The sequence below is a fragment of the Ranitomeya variabilis genome, chromosome 6, assembly GCF_051348905.1.
Source record: "Ranitomeya variabilis isolate aRanVar5 chromosome 6, aRanVar5.hap1, whole genome shotgun sequence".
Taxonomy (NCBI): domain Eukaryota; kingdom Metazoa; phylum Chordata; class Amphibia; order Anura; family Dendrobatidae; genus Ranitomeya; species Ranitomeya variabilis.
In genome coordinates, this window is record NC_135237.1 from 367,538,928 (window position 1) to 367,557,180 (window position 18,253).

General features: G+C 40.1%; 1 protein-coding gene across 2 annotated transcripts in view; it reads left to right on the forward strand.

The window, feature by feature from the left end:
• CARMIL1 (capping protein regulator and myosin 1 linker 1) overlaps nt 1–18,253 on the forward strand; it is a 352,298-nt gene that overhangs the window by 173,867 nt on the left and 160,178 nt on the right. For both annotated transcript variants that reach the window (XM_077270002.1, XM_077270003.1), the window contains exons 9-11: nt 10,043–10,118; nt 10,760–10,848; nt 11,948–12,042. In XM_077270002.1, coding sequence (XP_077126117.1) covers nt 10,043–10,118; nt 10,760–10,848; nt 11,948–12,042 — 260 coding nt within the window. The remainder of the gene's footprint in view (nt 1–10,042; nt 10,119–10,759; nt 10,849–11,947; nt 12,043–18,253) is intronic.

The following is an 18,253-nucleotide window of genomic DNA, read 5'->3' on the forward strand; positions in this document are numbered from 1 at the left end:
CCTTACAGAGATATGGCTTTGGAGATAAGTTTCTGAGGTGGATCAATGTATTATATATGAAACCTAGGGCGCGTATAATTATAAATAGTTCTATCTCTAAGTCCCTCTTACTATTCAGGGGGACTCGTCAGGGGTGCCCCCTTTCACCGGCTCTTTTTGCTCTTGCGATAGAGTCACTGGCACTACGTATGAGATCCTCCCCTGATATCAAGGGCATAGATATAGCGGGTCGGGTGGACACCATCGGCTTATACGCCGACGATATGGTGATATTTATGGACAAGGCAGAGGAAACACTACCACAAGTGATTGCTACTATAGATGTCTTTAGTAAATACTCCGGCTTGTATATAAATTGGGACAAATCTGCTCTATTGCCTCTCTCTTGCGCCCCAATGCCAGATCTTGAAACTCTATCCTTGTTGCCTGTCGTATCCAATTTCAAGTACTTGGGTATATATATGTCCCAAAGCAGTCATTTTGATCTACAACTTAATGTCTATCCATTGTTAGAACTAGTCAAATCCAAATTTACATCTTGGAGCAAACTCCTGCTGTCTGTCGCAGGCCGCATTAACTTAATAAAAATGATTCTGCTTCCTAAACTTAGTTATTGCCTTCAGCATAGCGCAGTACCGGTACCTAAGTCCCTCTTTGCCAATTTAAACTCTCAAATCACTTCTTTTGTATGGGGGAAATCTAGGCCCAAACTTAAAATGTCTGTTTTGCAGAGACCTAAACAGGGGGGTGGAGCGGCGCTGCCGGATTTTTTTCTTTATTACCTGGCCGGGCAGGCTAAAGCATTGGGCACATGGATGCCTGGTGGTTGTCTCCCCAACTCTGAACATCATCTGCTTCATTCTGCTCGAGGGGAGTGCCCATTGAGTTTTTTAGAATCAGAAAGAACTAGCACACCTCATTTACTGCCCATGCTTCGACTGGCACGATTAGTTTGGAGACAAATAAAAAAAGTTGTTGGATTTACGGATATTATAGCTGAAATGCCCCTATGGGAAAATAATTACTTTCTGGCGCTGCTAAATCACCCATCCACTGATTTTTGGATGCTACATGGTGTTACCTCGGTGGGGGATTTACATCCCCAGGGGACCTTTGTGTCCTTTGAACAGTTGCAAACTAAATACGATATTCTAAGATCCCAATTTTTTCGCTTCTTACAATTATCAGCATTCCAGTCATTTATGAGGGGGGTGGATACAGGCCGTACAATTTTGTCTTTGCCTCTGATAGGAATCCTCAAATCCCAGGGACCCCAGGGCCTTATTTCTTCTTTATATACCTATATGCTATCAGTGGGAGCTGGATCCGCTATAAGATTCATCAGGGGGAAATGGGAGAGACTCATCCCTGATGTACAGGAAGAAGAATGGGAGGAAATTTTAGAGTCCCCACTTGGGGTATCCCCGTCGATTAATAACAGAATGACTCAACTATATATAATATACCAGTCATATTTGACTCCCATACGGCTTTTTAAGATGGTCGACTCCACTCCTCGGAATGTCTGCGTTGCCATTCACCAGACGCGGATTTTGTCCACATCATGTGGAATTGCCCTATTATCCTTCAATATTGGAAAGAGGTGACATCATTCCTTTCGTCTTTGGTTGTACCTCCTGTTCCTCTTGAGCCATTAATTTGTTTATTTGGGGTATGGGATGAAGAGACTTCGGGACATCATATTGGGATCTTTTTACGAGAGTCACTTTTTATGGCAAGGAAGGTAATAGCAATGTGATGGATGGGGGGGTTCATGCCCCTCCCTGAGAGCCTGGGTGGAGTTGGTAAATTCGGTCATCCCATATGAACGCACGCTATATCAAAATAGAGGATGTCCAGGTAAATTTGAGAAAATTTGGAGAGGATGGAATTCCTCTCACCTTACTTTATAAATTTAAATTTATAGTTAATTACTCTAATGCAAGGTATCAAATTTCTTTAGATGTCACGCAGACAGAGATGCGAGTTTATTATTAAGCGGCAGAAAGGTAGTTAATAATAAGATGTAGTTGTAGTTGTGGTTTAACAACTGTAAATTTTCATGACTCCAGGTTTTGTTTGTTTGGTTCGATTGGAGTGAATGATATGCTAAGCACAGTTGTGCTACTCAGTTATGCTTACAATGTACATGTTCCATATTGACTGTATTACCAATGAGCACAAATGTGTATGTTGTATACTTTTACTTTATGGTTAATAAACGAATTTTTTTTAAAAAAAGAACCTCCTTCATTTTTTTTTTTTTTTTAAGATAATCTAGTCCCTCTATGGCCTCAAAGTGCTGCTCCAGCCACAAGAAATTGCTTTTTAAAGACTGGTTGTCCGGCAGTGCATTGGGGCGTGATAATGCACTTCTAGCTTCTCCGCCTCATGCTGTATGTCTTGCCCAGCAGCACCTTCCCATGCTTGATTGACAGGTCTTTTGCTCTGGTACACAGCCACAGACCTGTCAATCAGGCATAGGAGTGTGCTGCTAGGTAGGAACTACAGTTCAAGGCTGAGCAGCTAGAATTGCTTTGTTACACCCAAATGCGCTTCCAGACACAACTTTAAAATACAGTATCTGCAGCCGCACTTTAGGGTCATATAGGGTAGCATTGGTTTATCTTTTTCAGGGCTACACAGTCATATTAATAGTTTGATAGTTTGGGGGGAGGGAGTAAAAGTTTCTGACAGGTTGTAATAACACCTTTACTAATTTATGTACGGTAAATAGCAGTTGTAAAAATGAGAGAAATATTTAGATCATTTGATAAGTCCCGTGTACTTGAATGGCGGTTTTGTGAAGGCTGCTAAAATATAATTGCATTGCAAATTAAAAATTCTCCTCACTAAACTGATAAGATATTTAATAGCAGATTAAGAAGCAGAAACGATTAAACTATTGTGCTTTGTTAAGCTTGGTTAATATCTCCAAATCTTCGTTTTTATATTTGGTACTATTGTTTATAATGAGGAATAATTAGAAAACAGGAGTTCAATGTAAGTTTATATTAACATGCTTTTTTTAAAGGAGTGTACTCTTCTATCTTTAGGATCACTCTGCTCCTCTGCCTCCCAGCCTCCCGATTGCCGTTTGGCGATGTATTCCTAAAGATTAACCGTTCAGACTAGAGGCATGGTTGTGCCGCTGATCTCGGCTGTACTCTGATGCTGCTAGTAGAGCCAGCTTTGCCTCGGCAGTATCGGAGGAGTGCAGAGAGACTGACGCTTTCTCAGAGCCAGTGATCCAGCCAGCAGTAGATCAGGACTTGCACACTCTCTCCTCGCTTAGGAGATGGACCACTCTGATGTAGCCAGTAACTTTGTCAAAGAGCAGTGAACTACAAAATTAAAACGTTTTACAAGCACTTTGTAATTGTAACCATTAATGAACATAAGACCATCCCTTTACGTTTGATTGTAAAATCACATTTTATTTTCATGGACATTATGGTAATCTTTTCAGAATTTTGCTTGAAACATTTTAAAAAGAACTTCGATACATGGTTCGTGTGCGTGTATACATATGTGTGTGTGTATATATATATATATATATATATATATATATATATATATATATACATACACACACAAAGTATTTATATACAATGGGGGGAAAGTTTCAAAGCTGGTGCAGAAGAAAAGTGGATTAGTTGCCAACCAATTGGAATTCACGCTCATTTTGTCAGCATGAGTGAACACTGACAGCTTGGGGCCCTTGTGCAAGAAGTGTGTTTGGCCCCTCTCCTTTTTTTTGGTGACCATTACAGATTACATACACTCTTTGTATACTTGTGTCTTATTGTGTTAAACTGTCCCTTATTACGTAGCTCCTTCTTTTGTGTAGTGCTGTCCCATTATAACATAGTATCATCTCTTGTTAAGTATAGCACTTCCCCTTACATTGCGTATTCTCTTGTTATTTTTATTTATAGCGCCCTCTCTTTATTACATGGCACCTGCCCTTTCTTTATTTCATAGTGTCCTCTCTTGTTAGATAGCTAATGCAATGACGTTTCTCCTTCTGGGACTGATGAATTACAAAGTGGATCTCCTTTCTGGCTGCTGCAGGGGGTCCTGAGCAGGGGGCTCCCCTTCTGTGATATCCATATGGCATTTGGAGAGACCACAAACTTTTCACATGAAACTCTACCTTAGTTCAAGTTTATTTTTATCCATTTTTGTCGAGCAATCCTATAGAAATTTATTTTTTCTTTATTACCTGGCCGGGCAGGCTAAAGCATTGGGCACATGGATGCCTGGTGGTTGTCTCCCCAACTCTGAACATCATCTGCTTCATTCTGCTCGAGGGGAGTGCCCATTGAGTTTTTTAGAATCAGAAAGAACTAGCACACCTCATTTACTGCCCATGCTTCGACTGGCACGATTAGTTTGGAGACAAATAAAAAAAGTTGTTGGATTTACGGATATTATAGCTGAAATGCCCCTATGGGAAAATAATTACTTTCTGGCGCTGCTAAATCACCCATCCACTGATTTTTGGATGCTACATGGTGTTACCTCGGTGGGGGATTTACATCCCCAGGGGACCTTTGTGTCCTTTGAACAGTTGCAAACTAAATACGATATTCTAAGATCCCAATTTTTTCGCTTCTTACAATTATCAGCATTCCAGTCATTTATGAGGGGGGTGGATACAGGCCGTACAATTTTGTCTTTGCCTCTGATAGGAATCCTCAAATCCCAGGGACCCCAGGGCCTTATTTCTTCTTTATATACCTATATGCTATCAGTGGGAGCTGGATCCGCTATAAGATTCATCAGGGGGAAATGGGAGAGACTCATCCCTGATGTACAGGAAGAAGAATGGGAGGAAATTTTAGAGTCCCCACTTGGGGTATCCCCGTCGATTAATAACAGAATGACTCAACTATATATAATATACCAGTCATATTTGACTCCCATACGGCTTTTTAAGATGGTCGACTCCACTCCTCGGAATGTCTGCGTTGCCATTCACCAGACGCGGATTTTGTCCACATCATGTGGAATTGCCCTATTATCCTTCAATATTGGAAAGAGGTGACATCATTACTTTCGTCTTTGGTTGTACCTCCTGTTCCTCTTGAGCCATTAATTTGTTTATTTGGGGTATGGGATGAAGAGACTTCGGGACATCATATTGGGATCTTTTTACGAGAGTCACTTTTTATGGCAAGGAAGGTAATAGCAATGTGATGGATGGGGGGGTTCATGCCCCTCCCTGAGAGCCTGGGTGGAGTTGGTAAATTCGGTCATCCCATATGAACGCACGCTATATCAAAATAGAGGATGTCCAGGTAAATTTGAGAAAATTTGGAGAGGATGGAATTCCTCTCACCTTACTTTATAAATTTAAATTTATAGTTAATTACTCTAATGCAAGGTATCAAATTTCTTTAGATGTCACGCAGACAGAGATGCGAGTTTATTATTAAGCGGCAGAAAGGTAGTTAATAATAAGATGTAGTTGTAGTTGTGGTTTAACAACTGTAAATTTTCATGACTCCAGGTTTTGTTTGTTTGGTTCGATTGGAGTGAATGATATGCTAAGCACAGTTGTGCTACTCAGTTATGCTTACAATGTACATGTTCCATATTGACTGTATTACCAATGAGCACAAATGTGTATGTTGTATACTTTTACTTTATGGTTAATAAACGAATTTTTTTTAAAAAAAGAACCTCCTTCATTTTTTTTTTTTTTTTAAGATAATCTAGTCCCACTATGGCCTCAAAGTGCTGCTCCAGCCACAAGAAATTGCTTTTTAAAGACTGGTTGTCCGGCAGTGCATTGGGGCGTGATAATGCACTTCTAGCTTCTCCGCCTCATGCTGTATGTCTTGCCCAGCAGCACCTTCCCATGCTTGATTGACAGGTCTTTTGCTCTGGTACACAGCCACAGACCTGTCAATCAGGCATAGGAGTGTGCTGCTAGGTAGGAACTACAGTTCAAGGCTGAGCAGCTAGAATTGCTTTGTTACACCCAAATGCGCTTCCAGACACAACTTTAAAATACAGTATCTGCAGCCGCACTTTAGGGTCATATAGGGTAGCATTGGTTTATCTTTTTCAGGGCTACACAGTCATATTAATAGTTTGATAGTTTGGGGGGAGGGAGTAAAAGTTTCTGACAGGTTGTAATAACACCTTTACTAATTTATGTACGGTAAATAGCAGTTGTAAAAATGAGAGAAATATTTAGATCATTTGATAAGTCCCGTGTACTTGAATGGCGGTTTTGTGAAGGCTGCTAAAATATAATTGCATTGCAAATTAAAAATTCTCCTCACTAAACTGATAAGATATTTAATAGCAGATTAAGAAGCAGAAACGATTAAACTATTGTGCTTTGTTAAGCTTGGTTAATATCTCCAAATCTTCGTTTTTATATTTGGTACTATTGTTTATAATGAGGAATAATTAGAAAACAGGAGTTCAATGTAAGTTTATATTAACATGCTTTTTTTAAAGGAGTGTACTCTTCTATCTTTAGGATCACTCTGCTCCTCTGCCTCCCAGCCTCCCGATTGCCGTTTGGCGATGTATTCCTAAAGATTAACCGTTCAGACTAGAGGCATGGTTGTGCCGCTGATCTCGGCTGTACTCTGATGCTGCTAGTAGAGCCAGCTTTGCCTCGGCAGTATCGGAGGAGTGCGGAGAGACTGACGCTTTCTCAGAGCCAGTGATCCAGCCAGCAGTAGATCAGGACTTGCACACTCTCTCCTCGCTTAGGAGATGGACCACTCTGATGTAGCCAGTAACTTTGTCAAAGAGCAGTGAACTACAAAATTAAAACGTTTTACAAGCACTTTGTAATTGTAACCATTAATGAACATAAGACCATCCCTTTACGTTTGATTGTAAAATCACATTTTATTTTCATGGACATTATGGTAATCTTTTCAGAATTTTGCTTGAAACATTTTAAAAAGAACTTCGATACATGGTTCGTGTGCGTGTATACATATGTGTGTGTGTATATATATATATATATATATATATATATATATATATATATATATATATATATACATACACACACAAAGTATTTATATACAATGGGGGGAAAGTTTCAAAGCTGGTGCAGAAGAAAAGTGGATTAGTTGCCAACCAATTGGAATTCACGCTCATTTTGTCAGCATGAGTGAACACTGACAGCTTGGGGCCCTTGTGCAAGAAGTGTGTTTGGCCCCTCTCCTTTTTTTTGGTGACCATTACAGATTACATACACTCTTTGTATACTTGTGTCTTATTGTGTTAAACTGTCCCTTATTACGTAGCTCCTTCTTTTGTGTAGTGCTGTCCCATTATAACATAGTATCATCTCTTGTTAAGTATAGCACTTCCCCTTACATTGCGTATTCTCTTGTTATTTTTATTTATAGCGCCCTCTCTTTATTACATGGCACCTGCCCTTTCTTTATTTCATAGTGTCCTCTCTTGTTAGATAGCTAATGCAATGACGGCTCGTAGCAAAGCTGCTTTTCTGAGGGAGGAGCTGATGGACTGGTCTTCTGGTCAGATGCTGCTCCATCAGCAGTCACTTTATTTTATATCCACCAAGAGCAGATTCCAGAGGCGTATCTAGGGGGGAGCAGCCGGGTCATGTGCCCCGGGCACAGCCGGCAGGGAGGGCGCAGTCAGGCCACCTAGTGCAGCGGTCCGAAGTGTCTCCCCCGGCGGCTGCACTCTGCTGCCCTCCCCCCAGACCAGGAGTCAGCAGTTCTCTGAGCCGGCTGTCAAGCCAGCACAGAGAAGTTGCAGTATGCCGGCTCCCAGTGTTCAATTGTACTCACGTTTTACAGACGCAAGTACAATTTAGGCTCTTGACTGCTGTGTCAGAGCGACCCCAGCAGCATGATCAGGTCATGTGATCACGCTGCTAATGTCACTCACCGGAGCCCAAATGCGTGAACAGCATCGGTAGTAAGTGATCCACACTGGAGCTGAAGACACTGAAAATTAAATGCAATTGTGGGGGGGATTTATTCTGTGGGGGAAGATTGTAGTGTAACAGGGGAAGATTTGAGGACACGCGTTTGGGGTGCAAGGAAGGGACAGGTTCAGACACAATATGGAGAATGGGAATCATTTGAAACCACAGTATGATGGGCAAGTGGGGAGATGTGGGCATGTATGAGGAAACCGTATATGGGGGGATAGGTGCATTCACAGTGCGGTGATTGGTAGAGATGGGTGCATACACAGTATGGGGAGTGGGGGATTGGTGCAGACACAGAAGCGGGTGATGGATGTAGACACAGTATGGGGAGTCGGAGGGATTTGTGAGGAGACAGTATGGCTAGCAGGGAGGATGTCAGAGAAGACCACATGAGGAGGGAAGGGGAATTGTTTGAGAAAACTATTGATGAGGCGATTATTTAAGAGACCGTATGGGGGGAAGTGTGAGTGGGCATAGAGTTAAGACTGAGTAGTGTCGGGTGGTAGCACGGGGGAAAAGTGTAAGGTCACAGCCATGGAGGGTGAGTGTGGTGAGGGGGCATAATATAGTGACTGGGCCCTATAGGGGGGACACAGTGAAGAGGGGCCCCAATATAGAAAGGAAAGGGCAGTGTGGAGGGCATGTACCATTAGAGGGACAGTGTGTGGGTCATATTTTGTGCAGAGAATATAATGAGGGGCAGACATTTTTATTCAGGAGCATTATAATGACATTATAGTACCTTTCCAAATCAAGTCCTATCCGTTTAATTAAACTCCAATGAAGGAGTAGAACCATCTCAAGGAGGATCACAAGGAAATGGACAGCATGTGACTTAAATATGAGTGTCTGAGCAAAGGGTCTGAATATTTATGACCATGTGATATTTCAGTTTTTCTTTTTTAGCAAATTTGCAAATATTTCTACATTTCTTTATTTTTTTTCAGTCAATATGGGGTGGAGAGGGAACCTTAATGAGAAAAAAATTAACTTGTTTGAATTTGCCAAATAGCTGCAATGAAACAGAGTGAAAAATGTAAAGGGGTCTGAATACTTTCTGTACCCACACTGTAGTACGATGAGAAATTATCTTGTTGTTTTTTTTAAATATGGTAGCTCGCGATGTTGAACTTGTGAGCACTGCAGTGGCACGCACATTCTCTAACAGTGATAATACGAAGCAAGAACAACATAAATTGTAACTCGAGAAAAGTGGTGTATAAGATCAAATGTGTTGAGTGTAATTTAAGCTACATTGGTTGTGCTATATAATTTGCATCTAAACATTTTATCACTTACCATCAGAGATGCCCTACATCGTTCAAAGTATCTAGTATTGAGAGACTGATGAACTTGTCAAAAGGAGGAGACTTATGAGATTGCTGATGACCAGAGAGGCGGTTTAAATTTTTTTTACCTAGGAACTTGTCATCCTGCGGGTTTAATTGCCCACAAAGAAAATATGTTCCATTATTAGTGTTCACATTGGTTTTGTATAATGTTAGTACACTGTTTTTACCACATTATTTGTTTTCTTTTTTTCTGTTTTTCACTAATTTTTAGCTTGCATTTTTAAATAATTATGCATGACACCTTGGAGTGTTTGAAACGCGTTGTCGCATACCTATCATGTGAACCATCCTTTGTACAAATTATAATGCAGTTCCCCTATTTCCTGTAAGTAGCATACCTGCACTGCTATCTGGGGTGGAAAGATGTCAATGTGCAATGTGCTTGACAGGATACCATAGTGTGGTATATCGCAGGGCGGATAGAGTGTTGGCACATTTGGAAATTGTCTAAAATTTCAATGTTTTTTCCTTTAAAAATGTATTGCGAACAAATTTTAATCCGTGGTAGATTACGAATATGATATTCATAATCAAATCTTATCGGCACAAATTTTCCTGATAAAAGTAAGATTATTATCCAATCCTACCAACAATCCAGGTTCAATTATTTTCATCTCGAATATATATACTAGAGATTCTGCCTTTTTTTTTATCGTTCTGAAATGTAATTTTGCGTCTGGTTTTATTTTTTTTCTGCCGTATATGGACTTACCAGCTTCTTTCTTCATTTTGTGTTCTACAGAGACTTGATACCTATTGTAGCAGCCCTGGAATACAATCTGTGGTTTACAAAGTTATCATCAAAAGACTTGAAATTGGTAAGTACCACTCAAACAATTATTTTAGGCATATGAGCAGGAAATATTGAAATATATAATATCAAAAAATTTCAAGGCCACCAATAAAATACTGAATGTTTTTGGACATTTTATGGCAAACAATAGATAATTTAAAATACTCCCTGGTGTTCCTATCCATTTTAGACTTTTAGATGCTGAAATCAATCAGTAGTCTTGTCTCTGCTTGATTGCCCTCTTTGTGAAGCAAGGCAGCCTGTTGACCAGTATGGCAGTACGGCTACTGGAGCACATGTTAAATGGATCCTTAGTTGGAGGCCAGTTACCGTAATTGTCTTTTTGGCCTCTATTGGGCTGGTATACATCTGGATTTCTGTTTTTAATATTATGTACTGTGCTGTGCACTACCATTGTGTAGTCCATGTGCCATATGGCAGAGCTTGAGTGGTTTTGAAGAAACAATGTAATAATTACAGCCTAATAAACGTTGCTTGCTACTAAACATGCTTCTACCAGATACGAAGCGATTTTCAATAGTAATAAATTCACTTGTAGTAATTTATCACTTTACATTGTGCAAGGTGTACATAAATATTAGTGATGAGCAAGGGGTTAACTTTGAGACAGTTTATGGAATGTCTTTACCTCTTTCCATATTACAGTCCACTGATGTCTGTGATCAAATCTTACGAGTGGTGAGCAGGTCCAGTCGATTGGAAGAATTGGTTTTGGAAAACGCCGGGCTGAGAGTGTAAGTCTGTAGATGTCTATAATGGCCTACAAAGTAAGGCAAGTAGCTGTGTAGGCACTGAGCTGGCTAGCTAAAGACGTTGTCCACTACTTTTACACTGATGATCTATCTTTAAGATCGGTCATTGTCTGATCATTTCCATTCGCTTTTGTGCTATTTCTGTGTATGATGAACTTAAAATTTGCAATTCTTTTAATGCAAAATGTCCTATATGATAGGTTTCTGATCCCGCTCTTCTTAAAAAATAGACATGTTTTCATGTAAAACGTACTAAACCCAGTTTCTGTAACTTTTTTTTTATTCCTCCCCCATTCAATGGTAAATTTTAAAATCCACAACAGACCGCACTTTTACTGATTTTGTTGCCAATTGCAGAAAAATCCAACCGATTGGGGAATAAAAAAAAAAATTGCTTTTCAAATTTTAAAATAATAATAAAAATTCACTGTCCTTACGTCCCTTGACTCTTCTGAGGATCCTGACGTTTTCTGCAGCAGTTCTCTCTTACATGAACACATTCTCACAGTCACGGCTCGCTCACACGTGTGTATAACTCGGACGAGTGCTTCCGATGTTTTAGCGGATTGCACTCGGCCCAGTGTTATATAATGGGGCAGTGCAGATCTGCTTTTCTTTTTCTCATGCCGATTCATTATGCGAAAAAAATGGTAGCATTCTGCTAGTGACTCCGGAATATGGATCGCTCACACTCTTTCAAGTCTTTGGTGCGTGTAAAATATCGGACTGCATTCAGATGTCATCCGAGTGCAGCCCGATTTACACGGACACAGACCATGCAGAAGATTGAGGAATTAAGTTCTCGGTCTTCTCTGCACCTGTGTTATACGATTTTCTTGTGTGTGTGTATCGGATCATGGTAAACTGAAAGAGTTTGAACCAAGTGTCCGTGCTATAATCAGCCCAATTCTCTCAGATGAGCGAATCTATGTTCATGTGTCCTCGGCCTTCGGCTCGGGTCACAGGAGTGTATGTTCTCTCATCCTAGAGAATCAGGCTGATTTTGCCAAACACACTTTGATCAGTGGTGTAACCCTTTACTTGCAACAAACATATTGTTTTTCTTCTATTTTCTCTCTAGTGACTTTGCACAGAAATTGTCCAGTGCTCTCGCATCCAATCCAAACTCAGGACTCCATACTATAAACCTTGCGAACAACCCTCTTGAGGACCGAGGTAACAGAACTGATATATTTCCAACATTCTGTATAAATCACTAAATAAGGGATTGGTGCTCCTTTTCCTGTTTGTGAATCTATAATGTAGCAATTGTGGTCATGTTAATTATGGCTGATTTTAATCATTTCTTTGTTTTTACTTTTTATACTACTTCCAAAAACCTCTCCTTGGTGCTTGGTTCATGGCTGTCTTGCTTGTCTGTTATAATGAAGTAGAACAGCCTCAAATTGTTCTCACCGTAGTTGTGAAGTGAGGAGAAACAGTGGGTTCAGCCCCCTATTCTAAAGATCAGTGGTGGGTTTGAGAGTTTGAGATAGTTTTAGGGGTGAGAAGATACTTATCTGACATTTGCCGCCAGTAATTCCATTGGAGAACTCTAAAGTCACCCTCCATGATAATAGCTAGATATTTCACCAGACTGTAGGACAGACCGACTGGTGACACCATAACGGTTTATACGGACCGACCAGTGGCACGTATCGTACTGAGCGATCTGTAATAAATCGCTCAGTAAGCATAGACTACCATGGTTCTTGGCAGTGCAAGTCGTGTTTACACAGTACCATGATCTGCTGAGAACATTGATCTTATGTGCTGCAGAAAAGATCCATTTCACCCAATGAATCAGCGTTTTGATCGTTCAATCAGGTGATTAGCAGCCTGTTTACACAGCCCGATAATCCGGAAACAAGCGCATTTATATACGATCATCGTTCAGTATAAATGCAGCTTAAATTGACATGAAACTACTAATCAAAATAATGCCAGGCAAATAGAAAAGTCACTTTATTTAGACATTAATTTTGAGACACCAGATACATGTAGAGAGCAATATGATGCCTCATTAGGTCATATTGGTATAATATCCTGCATATTTTCTAACAAATTATCAAGTACTCGCTGTCAATAAAATAAAATGGGAAATATATCGTGGAACAGATTAAAGAGTGATCAGAGAGCCAAGTATGCCATCCAAACACAGCCTATATAACCTGCATAGTTGGTACAGCTATACTGGAGCGCTCGGAGTGTGGTAATGTAAGAAGATCTAAGTACTGTCAAAAGGCCAAGTAATACCTAGCAGGCAGGGAACCAGGAATCCATCGCTCCCAATGCGCGTTTCGCACAGGAATGCTTTTCCAAGGGTTGCACGAAGGAAGCAATGATTTCCTGGTTCCCTGCATGCTAACAATTTCTTGGTATGGCGCTCTGACCTCCTTTTGTTGTGTCCAACACTATATTTCCCATTCTATTTTAATTTACTTTCTTGACCTCTCTTATTTGCTAATTTAGATGTCTCTACTTGATCATTTGTAACAAAATATGCAGGATATTCTACCTATATGCCCTAATGAGGCAGGGTAATCTCCTCTACATTTAGTGGGTGTTTCCATTTTAGCATCACTTGTGCAGTTTCAATATTAATGTTATTTTGATCTTTACGTCTGATTATTTTTTATTGTTCTATGCATATGGGCCTTATTACATTGATTTTAGCTGTAGGGGTTTAAATGGACACGAATTGTAAGATAGAATGAAAGCTTTTCGTGTTTGGCTTTACTCACTATTTTAGCTGTGACAGGGTCTCTATCACCTTCTCGGACCCTACAAGTTTAACCCTGAGTGCTTCTGACATTAAGTTACATTTAGCATGTTAAAGGGGTCTAGTAAACAACAACCTTTTTCGTAGTAAAGTCACAGGTACCGCCATCTCTTCCCCAACCCGGCAAGCAGCTCATTTTGCTGGAAGAAGCCGTGCATAACAAGACGTTTCTCCTTCTGGGATTGATGAATTACAAAGTGGATCTCCTTTCTGGCTGCTGCAGGGGGTCCTGAGCAGGGGGCTCCCCTTCTGTGATATTCATATGGCATTTGGAGAGACCACAAACTTTTCACATGAAACTCTACCTTAGTTCAAGTTTATTTTTATCCATTTTTGTCGAGCAATCCTATAGAAATTAATTTCATGCTAGCTTAATACTCCATGCTAAAGATGGTGTTCAGCATTTTTCCTCTGAAATCATTAATAAAAATACAAGTTGATACCTATACTAGTCTCTAAACTTGGGATACCAAGGATGTGATCTGTGTGTTTTTGGCACAATATTTGATTTACACTGTAATACCATGCCTGATTACATATTAGCCAAGCTTTCCCAGATACATGAATAAAATGTCGTACAATTAGCCTCCCCGTGCTAAAACTTCCTAGAGTTTCAAAGGTGAATATGAGATCATTAAATGATTCAAGAAAAGTTTTCATGCCAAGGGAATGGGGGGAGTTTCCATAGTTTAACTGCAGCCAAAAATTATACCCTTTCCAGGAACATTAGGCTTTCAACATTTACACATTTTCTCCCATGCTGCAGTATCGCTGTATAATTTAGTATAATTGCAGGTGAGTGGGGTTTTTTGTCTTGCCTTTGAGGCACATGCTAAAACTTTACCTAGAGAATGAGATTATTAAATTGTCATATAATTGCCTAGACTAAATTCTAGATTGTGTCTACCCCTTGGCTGTGTGCTGGGGTAGGTATGCCCAGATTACTAGCATTTGAATGTCATCAAGAATGTCTTCATTCATTGACTGCCAAGAAAAAAATGAGGATGGAATTGCAAAAATACTAGAAAGTTGCATTAGGCTGTGTGTACACTGTACAGATTCCATCTTTAAATTTTTCAGATAAACGGCAACAGAAATCCACAGCTGATAGTTGGATTTTTGGGGCAGATTGGCCAGCGAATGCCCACACAAGGTGGCAAGGTGGAAGCCTTATAATTCTAAAACATGCTAGTGAATCTAGCCCGAGGATGCCTTATGGATACTTACAACAAATTCTTTCTGTCATCTATAACTTCCAATGTTAAAAATAAATATATACATTTAACAGGATCCTGTCTCGCCGACTGATGTCTGTTTTATTAAGTAAAATAACAGATAATCCAACACCCCCTCACCCCGCCACAGTCTAGGCAATATTTTGAGATCCCCCACTGATACCATATTTTTTTATATAGGCTGCACTCCTAAATAGGAATATAGCATTACACTTGTATTTTACACTTTTCAAAACCTTTTGATTTCTTGTTTTTAGCTCCTTAATTTTTTGCCTAAAAATTAGAAATTGCAATCAAAAGGTCATAAAAAAGGAAGACAATATGGTGATGCAAACATTTTTTTTGCACCACAAAACACCCCATATGTAATATAATGTATGTGTGTTTGTATCTCCATATTCTGTCTTCCGTATCTTTTTTTTTTTAGTCACTGGAGTGTTTCAAGGGCTTATTTTTTTTGCACACTAAGCTATTGTTTTTATTGATGTCATTTTGGGGACATGTGACCTTTTCATTGCAAATTTTAAGTTTTTAGGCAAGTTAGGTGATTAAAAAATAACAGTTCTGGGGTTTGGTTTTTCTTTGTTTGATATTTAAGATATAATTTATAAAATGTTATGTCTTGAACAGAATTTTATGGGCACGACTTCTTAATATGTTTATTTAACTTTTTTTATTCTTGAACAGGAATAAGTGGTTTTATTTTACTTTTTATTTATTATCATTAAGTGTTTTTAGATGGCTAGAACCTGCAATTGGTCAATGTTTCATACTACCGTATATACAGTAATACTGCAATATTTCAGTAGAAAGTGTAACTGATGCTCATCGCAGCCTAGCCCGAGGGTGCGCTTCACAATGTTAGTCAATGGGGCTGTGCAGTTGAGCATTTTCTTTTCACTGACCAAAGCTGCATGTGAAAAAAATTGCAGCTTCCACTAATTTCTTTTTTTGACAGATAAAACTCCCCCAAGTCTATGGGTGCACAAAAAAAAATCAGATGCTATATGGAGCCACATTATAGCATCCACTTTTTTAATAATGCAATTCAATTCTTTAACATGAGAAACTGTAGATTATTAAGGTATTATTAGGTATTATAAATTAATAGCTGCTGCTGTAAATAAAACAAACAAACAAAAAAACTAATTGCACACGGGTGGCAAACGAGGGAAAAAATTATCAAAGCATTTAGGATTAAACTGAAAATTTTTAAAATACTCTTCTAAACCTGGACTTAGGGGCTGATTCTGGCTGTGCACATCTGACGTTTGCTTTGTATAATGTGGGCCCAGCTCCTGAGCCCATTCTATACACCATGGACACGACTTCTGACAAATATGTACCGTATGTACTCAAGTATAAGCCCACCAGATAAGCCGAGACCCCTAATTTTGCCACACAAAACTGGGAAAACTCACTGACTCGAGTATAAGCCTAGGGTGGGAAATGCAAATTTAAAAAACAAAAATAGATACCAATAAAAGTAAAATTGATTGAGACATCAGTAGGTTGTGTTTTTGAATATCCATATTGAATCAAGAGCCCCATATAATGCTCCATACAGTTCATGATGGGCCCCATAAGATGCTCCATATTAAAATATGCCCCATAAAATGCTGCATAAAAGGTTAATGATGGCCCCATAAGATGCTCCATAGCATATTATGCCCCATATAATGTTGCACAAAGGTTGATGGCCCCATAAGATGCTCCATAGAATATTATGCCCCATATAATGCTGCACAAAAGTTGATGGCTCAAACTAGAGAAATTAAATAAATCAATAAGGTTATAGTAATCCAAAGACTAGTACTCGCAAGAACCTTATATCCAATCGGATAATAGTAGATAAAATTAATTTTTATTAAACACTTACATTAAAAGAACTTTAACCACACAGCAAAAAATACATACAACCGTGTTCACTACAACTATCCCTCACACTGTAAACACTGATTTTCCCTGCCTATACAGCGGAGGTTGGCACCCTAGTTAAATACGAGAGAGGCGCCCCCGCTCCTCGACGGCTGATCCTATTACTCCTGCACAGTTTTCTAGGAAAAGTGATACAATTATGCCCCAATCTCACGCGGCAGGAAAGCTGAAAAAAGACAGTAAATGCCTGATGAAGCATTTAATAGACAGTGTGAGGTAGAGTGATGCCGTTACCTAAAGTGCAAACATATAGTGCATAGACACACAAACAATATAACTATAACTGTTCCCTGTTCTGTCAAATCCTACCTAACTGTGGGGGTTGGCACCCTACTGTGCAGCGGAATTGGCGCCCCCACTCAACGAAGGCTCACCCTGACGGTGACCCTATCACTGCATACCCCAGCTGTTAGATATACAGTCTAGTAAAAGTAATTAATAGGGGTAGATTCAAATAACAATTCAATATGATATACAGTATACGCCACACATCTAATACATAATATACCAATCATTAGGTTCTTAGATATATACCCAAATGGGAACCAACAGAATGACAATCATTAGTATAGGTAGGTTAGACTCAGGGTTGAAATGCAGTCCAGATACAAAGCCGCACACCCAAAGCATAATATGGAACAGTGCCAGTTATAGTCATAAGATACTCATCATAAATGATGTTCTTGAGGACCCATGCCTCAGTTGATGGCCTCATAAGATGCTCCATAAATTATGCCCCATATAATGCTGCACAAAGGTTGATGGCCCCATAAGATGCTCCATAGCATATTATGCCCCATATTCTGCTGCTGCTCCGATTAAAAAAAATAAATAATGACATACTAGCCTCTCGACGCTCAGGGCCCCGGCACTTGCGATATTCACCTGTCCCCGTTCCACCGCCACACGCCGCTGTGTCTTCCGGGTCTCTGCAGTGACTGTTCAGGCAGAGGGCGCGCACTAAACAAGTCATCGCACCCTCTGACCTGAGCGTCACAGCCAGAGGATGCGGAAGACGGAGCCTGGCGGTGGAGCGGGGACAGGTGAATATCGAATGGCTCACCCTCCCCCGTCATACTCACCCTCCTGGCGCAGTCCCTGCTTCTCCGATGCAGTGGTCTCTGATGCCGGCAGCTTGTTCCTATGTTCAGCGGTCACATGGTACCGCTCATTAAAGTAATGAATATGCTCTCCGCCTATGGGAGTGGAGTGCATCCGTATTCATTACTTTAATGAGCGGTACCACATGACCGCTGAACACAGGAACAAGCTGCCGGCATCAGAGACAATCTGAGAAGCAGGGATCAGGCCGGGAGTGACGGCGGCAGTTGCGGGTATTAAGATGCGAGACTCGTTCGAGTTTCTCGCATGTGTGATCCCGGCCTTAAATTAAGACACACACACACGAAGTCTGCGTTAGGCCGGGGTCACA